At 42.3% G+C, this 13,636-nt stretch overlaps 4 protein-coding genes across 7 annotated transcripts in view; 2 read left to right on the plus strand and 2 right to left on the minus strand.

The window, feature by feature from the left end:
* eml5 (EMAP like 5) overlaps positions 1 to 4,343 on the plus strand; it is a 41,465-nt gene extending 37,122 nt beyond the window's left edge. Inside the window, exons 33-42 of the mRNA XM_047047862.1 lie at positions 155 to 312; positions 616 to 730; positions 929 to 1,117; positions 1,445 to 1,617; positions 1,745 to 1,907; positions 2,086 to 2,189; positions 2,548 to 2,701; positions 3,064 to 3,164; positions 3,281 to 3,488; positions 3,853 to 4,343. Coding sequence (XP_046903818.1) covers positions 155 to 312; positions 616 to 730; positions 929 to 1,117; positions 1,445 to 1,617; positions 1,745 to 1,907; positions 2,086 to 2,189; positions 2,548 to 2,701; positions 3,064 to 3,164; positions 3,281 to 3,317 — 1,194 coding nt within the window. The 3' untranslated portion in view covers positions 3,318 to 3,488; positions 3,853 to 4,343. The remainder of the gene's footprint in view (positions 1 to 154; positions 313 to 615; positions 731 to 928; positions 1,118 to 1,444; positions 1,618 to 1,744; positions 1,908 to 2,085; positions 2,190 to 2,547; positions 2,702 to 3,063; positions 3,165 to 3,280; positions 3,489 to 3,852) is intronic.
* A 488-nt stretch (positions 4,344 to 4,831) lies between these two features.
* On the minus strand, positions 4,832 to 6,634 carry isca2 (iron-sulfur cluster assembly 2). The gene is made up of 4 exons (XM_047050116.1): positions 6,526 to 6,634; positions 5,765 to 5,924; positions 5,543 to 5,658; positions 4,832 to 5,329 (listed from the first exon to the last, which is right to left on the minus strand). Exons 1-4 carry the CDS (start codon positions 6,597 to 6,599, stop codon positions 5,155 to 5,157), a joined length of 525 nt encoding a protein of 174 aa, XP_046906072.1. The 5' UTR covers positions 6,600 to 6,634; the 3' UTR covers positions 4,832 to 5,154.
* Positions 6,635 to 7,015: 381 nt separating this feature from the next.
* On the plus strand, positions 7,016 to 8,937 carry LOC124487830 (NPC intracellular cholesterol transporter 2-like). Of its 2 annotated transcripts, none has more exons than XM_047050186.1 (5): positions 7,016 to 7,125; positions 7,465 to 7,561; positions 7,740 to 7,847; positions 7,938 to 8,110; positions 8,359 to 8,937. In XM_047050186.1, the coding sequence occupies exons 2-5, from the start codon at positions 7,480 to 7,482 to the stop codon at positions 8,443 to 8,445; spliced, it is 450 nt and encodes a 149-aa protein (XP_046906142.1). In that variant the 5' UTR covers positions 7,016 to 7,125; positions 7,465 to 7,479; the 3' UTR covers positions 8,446 to 8,937. The 2 variants fall into 2 exon arrangements, with proteins under 2 accessions (XP_046906142.1, XP_046906152.1); XM_047050196.1 differs by lacking the exon at positions 7,016 to 7,125 and adding an exon at positions 7,132 to 7,235.
* Positions 8,938 to 9,542: 605 nt separating this feature from the next.
* On the minus strand, positions 9,543 to 13,583 carry LOC124487876 (gsk3b interacting protein). Of its 3 annotated transcripts, XR_006958563.1 has the most exons (4): positions 13,329 to 13,583; positions 12,403 to 12,657; positions 11,546 to 12,253; positions 9,543 to 11,435 (listed from the first exon to the last, which is right to left on the minus strand). XR_006958563.1 is itself a non-coding variant. In XM_047050251.1 (3 exons), the coding sequence occupies exons 2-3, from the start codon at positions 12,643 to 12,645 to the stop codon at positions 12,095 to 12,097; spliced, it is 402 nt and encodes a 133-aa protein (XP_046906207.1). In that variant the 5' UTR covers positions 12,646 to 12,657; positions 13,329 to 13,583; the 3' UTR covers positions 9,543 to 12,094. The 3 variants fall into 3 exon arrangements, 2 of the variants coding, with proteins under 2 accessions (XP_046906207.1, XP_046906215.1); XM_047050251.1 differs by having other exon boundaries at positions 9,543 to 12,253; XM_047050259.1 differs by lacking the exon at positions 13,329 to 13,583 and adding an exon at positions 13,269 to 13,291 and having other exon boundaries at positions 9,543 to 12,253.
* Positions 13,584 to 13,636: the final 53 nt, after the last annotated feature.

The raw sequence follows: 13,636 nt of genomic DNA on the forward strand, positions 1-13,636 counted from the left end.
TTACCTTCGTGTTTACATTTGATAATGATAAAGCTTAAACAGTCTTTTCCCCAGCAGATAACACTATCTAGAAGTGAATCTCCTGTTGCTTGATTGTTGTCTTTGCAATGCGGTGTCTGCTCTCTAGATTAGTGCAGGTCTGTTTTTTTTTCAGAATAACTTGACATTTACAGGTACCATTAGTGGGGATGTGTGTGTGTGGAAGGAGCACGTTCTAGTGAGAGTAGTGGCCAAAGCCCACACAGGTCCTGTGTTCACCATGTACACCACGCTCAGGGACGGACTCATTGTCACCGGAGGCAAGGAGAGACCGTGAGTACCTCCCCCCTGCCTCCCCCAGTCTTCCCCTGCCTCCCCAAGCCTCCCCCCTGCCCCCCTCAGCCTCCCCCCTGCCCCCCTCAGCCCCAGCCCCCTCCCTTGCCTCCACCTCCACTGTTAGCTCTCAGCACAGCTGTATTCACTATAGTATCCTTGTGTACTCTGGTGTCTGGTGCTGAGATGAAGCATGCCTGTGTAACAGCTGTGTTCACCACAGCATAAGTCCATTCACTGGATAAGCAGGCTGTTGGAAGCTTGTGTCTGGTGGTGATGAGGGTTGTGTGGTTCCCCTGGCAGGTCGAAGGAAGGAGGAGCGCTGAAGCTTTGGGACCAGGAACTGAAGCGCTGCAGAGCCTTCAGACTGGAGACGGGACAGGTCATCGACTGTGTCCGCTCCGTGTGCAGGGGCAAGGTACCCCACCCAGTCATGGATATCGGGAGGGAGGGAGGGAGGGAGGGAGGGAGGGAGGGAGGGAGGGAGGGAGGGAGGGAGGGAGGGAGGGAGGGAGGGAGGGAGGGAGGGAGGGAGGGAGGGAGGGAGGGAGGGAAGGAAGGGGGGAGGGATTGTCACTTGAACATTATCACTTTGTTTTGCTTGTCCCTGTTTCAGGGGAAGATCTTGGTTGGAACCAGGAACGCAGAGATCATCGAGGTGGGAGAGAAGAACGCAGCGTGCAACATCCTGGTGAATGGACACATGGACGGGCCCATCTGGGGCGTGGGGGCCCACCCCACCAGGGACGTCTTCCTGTCCGCTGCAGAAGATGGAACAGTGCGGCTGTGGGACATCCCAGAGAAGGTCAGGGGCAGATATGGGAAGAACAAAGTACAAATAAAAAAACGAAAGTTTTGAAAGGTTGAAAAAAAGATAAAAAAATAAAAAAATCTTAAATATGTTTTCCATTATTGATGAGTACTTGAGGAGGACTCTACTATACTCTACTGTACTCTATTGTACTCTGCTCTGATTTACTCTAATCTGTTGTAGTGTTTTCTGTTCTCTCCAATAAAGCATAAAAATGACCACAAATATTAAAATGACATTTAAAAACGACATCATTTTGATGGATGCACAGCAGGAACTGTAATGACACTATAAACGTGTTTTTCATTTTGGGGGCAACAGAAAATGCTCAACAAGGTGAACCTGGGCCACCCAGCGCGAGCCGTCAGCTACAGCCCCGAGGGGGACATGGTGGCCATCGGCATGAAGAACGGAGAGTTCATCATCCTGCTGGTGACCTCGCTCAAGATCTGGGGGAAGAAGAGAGACAGACGCTCTCCCATCCAGGACATCAGGTTCTCACCTCTCCTGAACTCCCTAAACCCTAACCCTACTCCCAAACCCTAACCCTACTCCCAAACCCTAACCCTAAAGGGCAGAATATATTTTCTTCACGTTCATTTCACACCCTCCTCTGTTCAGGTTCAGTCCAGATTCTCGCTACTTGGCTGTGGGTTCCACCGAGAGCACCGTCGACTTCTACGACCTGACTCTTGGACCGCAGCTGAACCGTATTAACTGCTGCAGGGACATCCCCAGCTTTGTGATGCAGATGGATTTCTCAGCCGACAGCTGCTATGTCCAGGTGAGGAGATGATACTTGGACCTGTCACACTATTTATTTTTTATATATTTTTATTGAACCTTTATTTACCCAGGCAAGATCATTAAGAACAAATTCTTATTTACAACGATGGTCAGAAGCCGTCTAATTCTCCTGTGTGGCCTTCAGCCTTTAAGAACAGATATTTGTCCCCCTACAGATTTCCACAGGTGCTTATAAACGGTTGGTGTATGAGGTTCCGTCTGGAAAACAGGTCACAGAGCAGTCGGTTATAGACAGGATTACATGGGCCACATGGACAAGGTGAGTCTGTACCGCAGTGACATACCCAGGAGGCTGAAATAACCTTACTCCGTCTAGACGGGGGATCTCCCACTGAATCACCAAGTCATGGAAGTAAACGGTGTGGGGAGTCAGGTGGCTGAACGGTGAGGGAATTGGGCTGGTAATCTGAAGGTCGCCAGTTCGATTCCCGGCCGAGCCAAATGATGTTGTGCCCTTGGGCAAGGCACTTCACCCTACTTGCCTCGGGGGAAATGTCCCTGTAGTTACTGTAAGTCGCTCTGGATAAGGCTAGAGCGTCTGCTAAATGACTAAATGTAATGTGTGTGAGTGATGTGGTTCCTGTGGTAAGTGTGTTCTCTCCTGACTGTGTGGTCAGTGTGCTGGGGGAGGAGGTTGTTGGGATCTGGTCACGGAACACGGACAAAGCCGATGTCACCTGCGCATGTGTGTCCCACTCTGGCCTCAACATAGTCACTGGCGATGACTTTGGAATGGTCAAGCTGCTTGACTTTCCGTGTCAAGAAAAGTTTGTAAGTATGACATATGTTATATTGTGACAATAGTGTGTGTGTCTCTAATTTATTACATTGATAAAAGCTGTTATATATAGTCAGATATATAGTCCGATGATGTTTGAACAATGAAAAGGTTCTGCTATTATAATTGTAATATACCATTAACACGATCCTGTGTGTCTTTTCTAGCTTGCTAACTTAAAAGTACATTTCAATGCTATGTATGTGATTCCATGTGTGCCTTGTTTAGTTAAATATTATGCTTCAATCATAACTCATCATAACTAATTGAGCCGCTTGATGATTTTCCCTCTCTGTATTGAGCTTATCTTGTGGGGAAAAGTCTGTTTGATAAACAGTCTCCTGCTTTCTTCCAGGCCAAACACAAACGCTTCCTGGGGCACTCTGCCCACTTAACCAACATCCGCTTCACGAGCGGGGACCGCTTCGTCATCAGTGCCGGCGGAGACGACAGGAGGTCAGCTTCAGATCCCTTCTTCCATCAAGTCTGAAAAGAAACTCACCAGAATTTTTAACTGAAATGGAGGGTTAAATCATCTCTCGCTCTAACACGATCCTGTGTGTCTTTTCTAGCCTGTTTGTCTGGAGGTGTGTCCACGCCCCTCACTAGGAAACACACCCGGACACCCGCTCCACTGCCCCAGGGGGCTGCATGGGCTGCTTCCAGCATGGCTACCCAGAGAGGGGACTCCGCAGTGGGACTGACGCATGTCGAGAGGGGGGCGTCAGACCAGGCAGCTAGTAGATAAGAGGTGACCTCACCCCACTGCCTCAACACCAGGTGTGTAGACGCAGAAGCCTCATTCCAGAGCTGGCTGTGTCTCTCTCACAGCCCCTCTCCACGAGTCTGGGAGCTTACAGTCCCTGTCGTTGCAACATCTCCATCCAACTTCTTACATCCAACTTGTAAAACTTCCTCCCATTTGTTCTGTACATGATTTTAATGGTGGATTACTTTTTTTAGGATGAGTGTTTCTGTGTAAACGTTTGAACGGCAGTTTTTGTTGAATGAAAAAAAAAAATTGGAATAAGCTGTAGCAAACTAAATTAGCCTTAATATACATTGGAGTTTATAAATGATGAGGTTTGGAGTGATCTGAATTTTCTTTTTTTTTCTTGTAGTAATTTTCTTTTTTTACTTGTAGTTTCAACTCCTGTGGCCTTCTCCCTGAATGTAACATCCGCAGTTATGTTCGGGATGTCAGCATGCCAAAGCATTCTATGCACTGTACCTGACCTGGTCACTGTGTCATCCTGAGAGATCCTTTATGTGACTAACTTGTCCTCTGGTTCAACCTCAAACTCCCTCAGCTGTCTGTGTTATTCAAGTGTAGCGACCTTTAGCTTGTGCAGTAACCTTCCATAACATGTTGTGTGTGCATACTCGTTTGAGGTTTTGTGTATGTGTGTATTGGACATGCATGGCTTCGTGAAAGACAATCCTTGTCCAACCAAATTCCTCAGAAAACAAAGGGAAAAAAGCTTTTGTTTCAATACACTGTTGCATTTCTCCTTTGATAATTGTTCAGTGTGCTGCTACAGTATGACATATTATGAGCATATTTGTATATTAAAAAGTTGTGGCTGTTTGTTCAAGGGTAAAAAAAAATATGATATTGCTTCCTCGAATGTTAAATGGAGGGTAAATGAACATAATGAAAAAGTGAATATTTTATGCTAAATCTGTTCAAAAAATGAAATGTGTTTACTGCAGATTCTGATTTACATTATACCAATGTAAATATAATTTGTAAAGATATTCTTTTGTATATTTTTTGTGAGATGTTTCTTAAATCAAAGTTTAATAAAAAAAGGATAACAGAATGTCTTGATCAGGCCATCTATCTTCCTGATTTAATACTTTCATATTTTGTATTCATAGACGCATCCTTTCTAAAGATTTGATTGACTTAAGTAAGTTCATAAAATGTGAAGCTAGTTATACTAAACAGCAGACCAAAGATTTTATTCAGCAAATGACTATGATTTGTCAGCTCTTAGACCTGCCAACAACATTGCAGATCGTCTTGGAGGATTAAGTAAATATGACATTTCAAGACCAAATATCTTTAAAATATATTTTTGTCCACTTTAATTGTGTTTATGAAGACACATCAACCGGCATTCTTTTAATACTTTATTTGTGAATATAGCCTATTTACATTTTTACACTGAATAACTAATCTACGCATAAATACATCCGCGCACACACATTCAGACCACTCCAAAGCATCATCCTCAATCTATATGAATATATTATATCTTCTTATTTTTGTTCAATGCAGCAATATCCGTATAAACAATCAAGCCTAATCAAAATCTAGCTTTTTAGCACTTTAACTACAGCATTCAAAACTAGAGGATATCTGAATTGTGGAATAAAATTCCATGAAAGTAGGGTTTCTTAACATATCAACGATCGTACATGTTTTAAACTCGCAGGAGGTTTATAACTTGACAGAGAAGGAAGTTCCGCAGGAGCAGCCATGATCAGCCTGGGGGTTTTTCAACACTTGGAAAGAGGAACGAATCAGTTCTTGGCTGAAATCCAGCGTTGAACCTTTCAAAAACTCCAGGCTATCTTGATCCACGATCACCCCCACCCCTCCTTGCTCAAATACTCTGAAAACGCAGTTGATTGAATCAGAGTATTGTAGTGAGGTCATAAAGGTAATTAAGAGACCGAATAATTGATGACATGGGCAGATCGGTGATTGTAACAGAAACACTGCATTCCTTTAAAGATACAAAGATACAGAGCGGATACAATGCTCCTAGTCTTCATAAATGATCAAAAAGGAAGTAACAAAGGTGTTAGTTAGTGGTGTCAATTACCTATCATCCTCGTTCTTGTTGGAATCGACAGCGAATTTGTACTGGAATCCTGAGCACCCTCCCCCTTCCACTTGTATCCGAAAGTATTCCCCCTTTACCATAATCTCTCCTAATCTCTAAAACAGTGGAAAAGAGGGGAACATCTATGTTTTATCAACATAAACAAAAAGCATAACGAGTGTGTAAATTAAACAGAAGTGTGTACCGGGTGCATGTGCTCACCTTTACACAAGATTCGCTGAGGTGAACTTTCTCCTCGGATGGACTACTTGTCGGCTCCGGTTTCTCCTGGGTTGAAGTGCTGCTGTAGCGTGGCACCCCGGTGGAGATGGCCTTTTCGGTGCATTTCAGCAGTATTGGTTGAGGGAGTGATGTCGACGCCCTGGAAGGCATATACCCAACAAATGTCAGAGAGACACCAAAAAGCATCACAATATTCTTTGACTAGTTTTTAATTATTTTCAATTATGATTAAAGCTGCGCTAGTTAGCTCAAATGTCCGACAAGGACACGAGTAGTACAGTATAGTGAAATAAATGTACTAGTGCTGCAGCCACCTACTAGGGTGTAAAACCACAACAAGATTGCTAGCTAGTGTGACAGTGAACTCTCAGACAGGGGTCAGGAGGATATCTAGCTGGCACCATCTAGCTAGCAAACGAGAAACCGTTAGCAATTTAAATGAAACTGTGAGCTTGCTGGACTACTGTAATCTGTAAAATTTGGCTACTGTCATGTGCGTTGTGTCTGATATGAAAATAACTACAATGAGTGAGACTTGTGCAAGTTTATTTTGTGCCCAAACTGTGTAGTTAGTTAAAGGTCCTCTCATATTGCTAGCGTTAGCTAACTGGCGTGCGACACATCGTTACTAGCGTCAGTATTACAAAACCTAAGAACCACACAACTACTGTAGATACATCAAAATGAATGTCAAAGTTACATATGGGATCATACTATAAATATTAAATATAGATATTTACCTAGCAAGGCAAAATACTCTTGTCTTTGACGCACAAAGAATTGCTCCTCGAAAGAGTGACATCTTCCATAACATTTGTGTTTGCCCCTACGTCACGAACAGTGACGAAAGACGAAGGAACGGATTGGCTGAAATAACTAGCAAATGATTCTGTTTACTTTTACTCGTTTTTCCGTCATGGGACAGCCGACAATTCGTTCTGTGGGTGGAGTTTGTCCAGAGCTAAGCTCGGACACATCCAGCCATAGACATAATAAAGATGTATTATGTCTATGTCCGTAGCTACCTAGTCCACCCAAGTAGTTTGATAGGGATATTATATTGTGTTATGTAAACATGTATTATGATGCACAGTCCTTATTGGTGATCTTATGATTTCATAGATCGATATGAAATGAGAGGAGTAGAGGACACAGCCGCCTACACTTTTAACCACAGTTAAACTCCGCCCAGGTTTCCACACCCACATTGTTTCGGCGAACGCTGGAGTCCAAAACATTTTGAACAATCGCTGTAAATAGCAGGCGTCCCGTGACAGATGAGGAAGTACAGTCTGTCCTAGGTGTAGCACACACCCCATCAAACAGGAATATTTACAAAGGTATGAGTAATTAGCTTTATCTGTCGTGTACAGTCTATATGTAGAGGATTGAGTTTGTTGAATTCAACGTGAGATTTGTTAACCGACAACAGTAGATACAGATAACCGATGTAAGCTAATTTAACTACCTGGTAGCAGCGAGTCAAAAATCTGTAGCTAGCTCTAGTACGTTTCGAATCTTTAAGCCGTAGGAGGAGAGGGGGAGCTAGTTGGAAATATTTCTAGTTGTGTCATCAGTCATATGATTGCGGAATCACTGAACTGGTGGTTAGTCAAATATTTGGTTTTTGGAATTTTGAAAAGACTAGTGATTGGTGACTTGAATTATAAACTTTTCAGGTCTGCAAGTAAACAATGGATCTCCGAACAACGTACATACTTTTGTTCTCACTTGTTGCAGTCACCGGTGCTGTACCAGTGAAATATCTCGATTGTGGTAAGTTAAAATCCAGCGCTTCGGGTGTGTGCTGTCCTTTGATACTAGGCTATATTTAAATACTTCGTTTCCTGTTGTTTTTCTAGTTGCCAGTTAGGCTCGTTGTGTCTTTTTCTAAACTAAAATGTCTTAAGTAGCCTGTTTTTTAGTCGTCAGTCTTTTCTTATCCTCCATTCAGGGTCTGCTGTTGGCAAGGTGTCCATGGTCGAGATAAACCCTTGTCCCACACAACCATGCCAGCTCCACAAAGGACAATCATATGCTGTCAACGTGACCTTCAGCAGTGGTAAATTGTATTTGCATACAATATTGCTGTTCGTGAGAGGTAAAATACCATCACCCCCCCCCTAATTAATTCATTTAAATGTCGTTCTAGAAGTGCAAAGCGATACCAGCAAAGCAGTTGTTCACGGCGTGATCGCGGGTGTTCCGATCCCATTCCCCATCCCTATTGAAGACGGCTGCAAGTCTGGGATCAGCTGCCCCATCCAAAAACAGAAGAGCTATACCTATGTGAATATGCTACCAGTAAAGACTGAGTACCCATCTGTAAGTATTCTGGTCTTTAGGCTTACTATATTATGGCCAAGTTAAACTGCAGATGTAAGTATGCTGAAGGTCTTTAGGCTTACTATAGGATGGCCCAGTTAAACTGCAGATGTGAAAAAGGGAAATGCTCACTGCAGTTCTCTAAAAGGCACTTTAAATTCCTCAATCTGATCTTTAATCAAATAGCATAGGTTACCGTTATCGTGCTAAAATCTAACTTGGGTCTGTCCTTTTCTGTCTTATTGTAGTTAAAGCTGGTTGTGGAATGGGAACTAAGAGATGACACCGGCAAGGACTTGTTCTGCATCAAATTCCCAGTTCAGATTGTGAGCTGAGAGCTGATCAAAGCACCTTGATGACTTCAAAAAGGGATCCTAACTGTGACGAGCAGATCATATTTAGTTTATGATGACCTGCAATTTCTTCTTTTAAATAATTCAGGTTTTACAGTTCTTTAGATTTTAATATAGAGCTTTATTGAATCGTTTACAGACTTTTGGTTTTGGGGTTTAACCATTTACAATTAGCCAAATTCTCATTCAAATGATTACGGAATTATTGTTGTATTCTGTCCTCTATGATTTGCTAAATTAGGCGAGGATTTAACAGGTTTGGCTTGGATATAATTTCATCCATTATGCCAGAACTTTGTCTACATTCCTGTGCAGCACCCTTTAATAATGGCTTTTACATTACTGGCTGCTATGTAGCCAGAAAATGCATTTAGCGTCTCTTGTATTTTAACATTTTTACCAAAACATATACTACATTGATTAAAGACATTTCTAAATAAATATTTAATAAACTCATTTACTTGTTCATTAAAATAATCGTGTGGAATTTATCTATTTTAATGTCTGGGGTAGGGAAGGATTAATCATTGTCCAGATAATCAATAAACAAATAAGTAAAAGAATCACTGCTCTACAAGACAAACATGAGACATAGTTGACCCCTGGAAACACAGTCATGAGGAAGCCACTTTCAGGACTACACATCAGTAGATCGTGCTAGCATCTGCACATGTTGAACTCATGTACACCCTCGAAGAAACATCACTTTTTGATTGGTCAATGTAAGCTCATGATAGTCCGTGGTTTTAAACGCTTACGTTGTTTACTTGACACAAAAAGCTGTTTCTAAAAGTCAGTATTTCTTCCAAAATAAACAGGCTTTGACTAGACTGCACATTTACAGGAAATCCAACTGTGATGTGGAAGTGCTTTAGTTGAGTCGCAGAACTAGCTGTCTGGCCATGCTTAATCTAGTGCATGTCCAAGCATTTTTTGTGAATTACCCCTTTGACTGAACTTTGGAAAGAAATTCCTTCTTCAGCAGTTTTACATTGTTACAATGTTTTAATGCATGAGATGCAAACGGTTCCTCATATACAAGGGACTGATCCATAAACACATTCCCTGGAGGGCTTTTAAGACTTTGTTGTTGCTTTTATTGGTATGAGCACATTTCAGCAGCATAAACAGTACAAATAGGCAAGACGTACAGGGTAGTTTATAGTTTTCTGCAGTCAACTTCATCAACGTAAAAGCGATTATACAAATGTCAGTTTTTAATAAAATACATTTATGCAATGAAATTAAACTATAAAGCAGCCATGGTTTTGGTCCAACATCCTAGAGCGATTTCAATGGGATGTGCCCCACAACCTGTTCACCTCAGACCCAGCAGGGAAGGAGCTGTTTATTCTGTGCTTTTTGATAAACAAAATAGTTTGATAAAGGATTTCTACTCATTCCCACTGCTCAGTAATTACTAAATGTACTGGGACATGTGACTTTGAAGTATTCAAACAAACCTCCAGACTACCATGTCTGGAATACACCCTTACATACCTTTACCATTCAACAACATCCAAAATCACTTTAACAAAACAAATGTATTTAATACAAAATGACTGTGAATGCATGCATGCATTTATGTATAAGTTGTTAGAATAAACATTTTATCTGTAATATATGAAGTCTGACCAAATGGAACAGTATGGTCAACAGTTAAGGCAGTTTATAACTTACGACATGGGTAGGTGTTTGAGAGATTGAAAAATAACCTTCTGTAAGCCTCTCGTCATCTTTGGCCATTGCAAAGAGACATGCAACCTTCTAGGTGTTGCACATGTAGGGGCAAATATATATTTTGAGTGGATGGCAGAAGACAGACTCACTACAGTGATATGTTTAAAGGAACACCTAAATCACACATCAGGTATCAATACACAAAATACCTTAAAGATCAAAATCTTTACTGTACACCAACCGATTTAGGGCTAGAGTCAAACTCACACCGAAAATCCAAGTGACTCCCAACGTGACTCAGTAGCCTGTACGGCCCCCACATGCCTGTGTGCTCTCCCGACAGTGTCAGGGCATGATGGGAGATGGAGTTCAGGGGGATCTCCTCCCAGACCTGGCCCAGGGCATGATGGGAGATGGTGTTCTGGGGGATTTCATCCCCAGTTCCCTTCATTTTTTTGGAGCAGTGTCCATTTACAGTTTACTGTACAGGTAAAGCAGGGTGGTTGACTAAGTAAGTCACTAAGTCAGAATGCTCAGAATACCAAAATAAATACACTTGTGTAATACTATGATAATGTAGTCAAGACTTCCCACACATCTGAACAAAGGAGATGCGATGATGAGCTAACTCAGCTTCAGAATGTTCCCTACAGCAAAACAATGTAAAAACTCTCAAAGGGTGCAGGCACACATTCACAATATAGACAAAAGTATTAGGCCACCTACACATTACACCGAAAGGAGCTTTTATGACATCTCAGTTTAAATCCATAGGCATTAATATGGAGTTGGTCCCTTTAGCAGCTATAACAGCCTCCACTCTTCTGGGAAGGCGTTCTAGAAGATTGCGAGCCAGACTTGCACAATCTCCATTTTAGTTCATTCAAAAGGTGTTTGATAGGGTTGAGGTCAGGGCTGTGCGGGCCAGTCAAGTTTTTCCACACCAAACTCATCCAACCACGCTTTAAGGACCTTGCTTTGTGCACTGGGGCACAGTCATGCTGGATCAGAAAAGGGCCTTCCTCAAACAGTTCTCACAAAGTTGGAAGCATTGAATGTTCCTGTCTTGGTAAGCTGATGCATTAACATCTCCCTTCTGTGGAACTAAGGGGCCAAAGCCAACCGCAGAAACCTTACCATTATCCCTCCGCCAAACTTTACAGTTGACACAATGCAGTGAGGCATGTTCTCCTGGCACTCACCAAACCCAGACTCATCCATCCAGATGGAGACGCATGCGTCGTCACTCCACAGAACACGTTTCCACGGCTCCAGAGTCCAGTAGCGGCCTGCTTCACACCCCTCCATCCGAGGCTTGGCACTGTGCTTGGTAACGGAAGGCTTGCATGCAGCTGCTTGGCCATGGAAATCATGGAAACCCACGCCACCAAGCTCTCAGCACGTTTCTACTGATGTTAATGCCAGGGGAGGTTTGGAACTCTGCAGTTATTGAGTCAGCAGAGGGTTGGCAACTTTTACGTGCCTTAGCACTCAGCGATCCCACTCTGAAACTTGACATGGTCTGCCGATTTAGTGGCCGAGTTGCTGTGGTTCCTAAACGCTTCCACTTTGCAATACCACTTACAGTTGATCGTGGAATATCTAGGGAGTGAAGACATTTCACAAACTGACTTGCTGCAACTGTGGAATCCTATTCCAGTACCACGCTCTAATTCAGTGAGCTCTTTAGGAAGGCGACTTCTTTCACAAATGTTTGTAAAGGCAGACTGCATGGCTAAATGCTTGATTTTATACACCGGTGGCAATGGAACTGAAGGATACACCTGAATTCATTGATTAAGAGGGGTGTCCCAATACTTTTGTCTAAATAGTTTTAATACGTTTGTCCATATAGCACTTTTGCCTCTATAAAAGCAACTTTTCTCCATAAGCAAAGGCTTGTAAGTGTCCGTTTTAACAACCTTGGCTTCAGAAGCTCCTTTCCCTCGACCTATTGTCCATTTTGCTTCAGCCTCTCCAGTCTTTGCAGCAGGGCGTTCCCGAAGGCAGCTCTGTATCCTGGGCTCAGGGTGTCCAGGAGGGAGTAAACAGTCTCATGGTACTGGGTGCTTAAGCTCTCATCCACTTGGTCAAAGGCATAGCCAACTACCTGTCAAAGTATAATAAAGAGTTCTGGTTAAGCTAAGTGAACTAATGTTCCTCATTTGCAGTATTACACAAATATATAAAATGTGTGTATGTTTATACTGTGTGTGTATGTAAAATGTGTACATATGTTAAATGTCTGAAATGCCTCACCCTTAGTCCTGCTTCAGTGAGCTCCAGGCAAAAGCGAGTACCTTCTCTTATTTCGACGTTAATGTACGCCACATCCAGAGCACAGTCCAGACTCTGAGAGACGTACATCTCCGTCACTGCGAAGAGCACATCGCTGACCACCGCCTCCGCCTCCAGCCTCATGTCCTTCACGCCTCCAAGCTGAACACAGTCTTCGTCAAACGAGGAGATAACCGAGTCCTCTGGTTCACAGTCAATCTCCATCTCCCTGACAGGCTACAGGAATAGGTACAAATAATTAAGTGATCAACATCAATAACTTTATGATCTATTTCCTGAGCTGCTATGTGATGTTGGCAAAGTTGTTGTGTTGGTAGTCTACTGTCTGTTTGACTTTAAAAGAAAATAATTGCATTGATAAGTGACAAAAAATGTCAGGATTGTAAAACCGAAAGGTTGATCATTTTCTGATACTACTTCTATGATGATTACCAGCCAGTTGCACGTCCTCAACAAAACAAAGTCCCTGCGGGGCGGTGACGTTATGCATCTACGCAGCACACATTACAGTAGCTACAAGAATTGGCATAGAGGTAAAAATCCTACACAGATATCCATCATTTTATCATGTAGTATATATTAATACTGTATTTCAATTAAGTCATTTGCATTAGGCAACTTACTATAACAGCTTTTCAGGAAAAATCGATGAAATCTCCCTATCACAAAGCTAGCGTCTGAAGCTAACACGTAGTAGGTAGGCTAGCTAGTTAGCAAGCTAACAACCTGGCTAACGTTAGGATAACACTTTTAAAACAACTACGAAGCATTTCAACATATAGAATTTATGAATTTTTATTGCCTACAAACCTATTTAAAAAATTCACCTTAGTTCAAAATGTTCATTTCTAAGGCAAAGGTTCCCGATTAGTACGTCTGTTACTTACCTCCTTGTTCTGCAGAACTGTCGATATTCACTTCCTGGCTGCTCATGCACGCCGGGAAATACACAGATTTTTGTACAATGACGAACAACCACACATTATCCAGACATCTGCTTCTTTGTCAAAGTTCAACTGTTTTAGTCATTACCAACACCACGACGTTTATATTCTATAGCTGCTGTGTTTGCAGTATTTTTTATTTAGTGAGTATATATTTGAAAGACAAGCAAACAAGGGGAAAGTAGGAAAGCATGTGGAAACGCTTAGATGCGCAATGAACATTTTCTGTCTATTTGCGCAGAAATGGGTGT

The sequence above is a fragment of the Hypomesus transpacificus genome, chromosome 3 (assembly GCF_021917145.1).
Source record: "Hypomesus transpacificus isolate Combined female chromosome 3, fHypTra1, whole genome shotgun sequence".
Classification (NCBI taxonomy): Eukaryota; Metazoa; Chordata; class Actinopteri; order Osmeriformes; family Osmeridae; genus Hypomesus; species Hypomesus transpacificus.

Bases quoted from the DNA above. Each gene is read 5' to 3' on its own strand.
- isca2 (XM_047050116.1), bottom strand. From the start codon at position 6,599: ATGTTATGGAAGATGTCACTCTTTCGAGGAGCAATTCTTTGTGCGTCA. The intron at 5,925-6,525 runs GTAAATATCTAT...TATGCCTTCCAG, and splicing joins AGAGTATTTTGCCTTGCTAG to GGCGTCGACATCACTCCCTC. The intron at 5,659-5,764 runs GTGAGCACATGC...CCACTGTTTTAG, and splicing joins TCAGCGAATCTTGTGTAAAG to AGATTAGGAGAGATTATGGT.
- LOC124487830 (XM_047050186.1), top strand. From the start codon at position 7,480: ATGGATCTCCGAACAACGTACATACTTTTGTTCTCACTTGTTGCAGTC. The intron at 7,562-7,739 runs GTAAGTTAAAAT...TCCTCCATTCAG, and splicing joins AGTGAAATATCTCGATTGTG to GGTCTGCTGTTGGCAAGGTG. The intron at 8,111-8,358 runs GTAAGTATTCTG...GTCTTATTGTAG, and splicing joins TAAAGACTGAGTACCCATCT to TTAAAGCTGGTTGTGGAATG.
- LOC124487876 (XM_047050251.1), bottom strand. From the start codon at position 12,645: ATGGAGATTGACTGTGAACCAGAGGACTCGGTTATCTCCTCGTTTGAC. The intron at 12,254-12,402 runs GTGAGGCATTTC...ATACTTTGACAG, and splicing joins TCACTGAAGCAGGACTAAGG to GTAGTTGGCTATGCCTTTGA.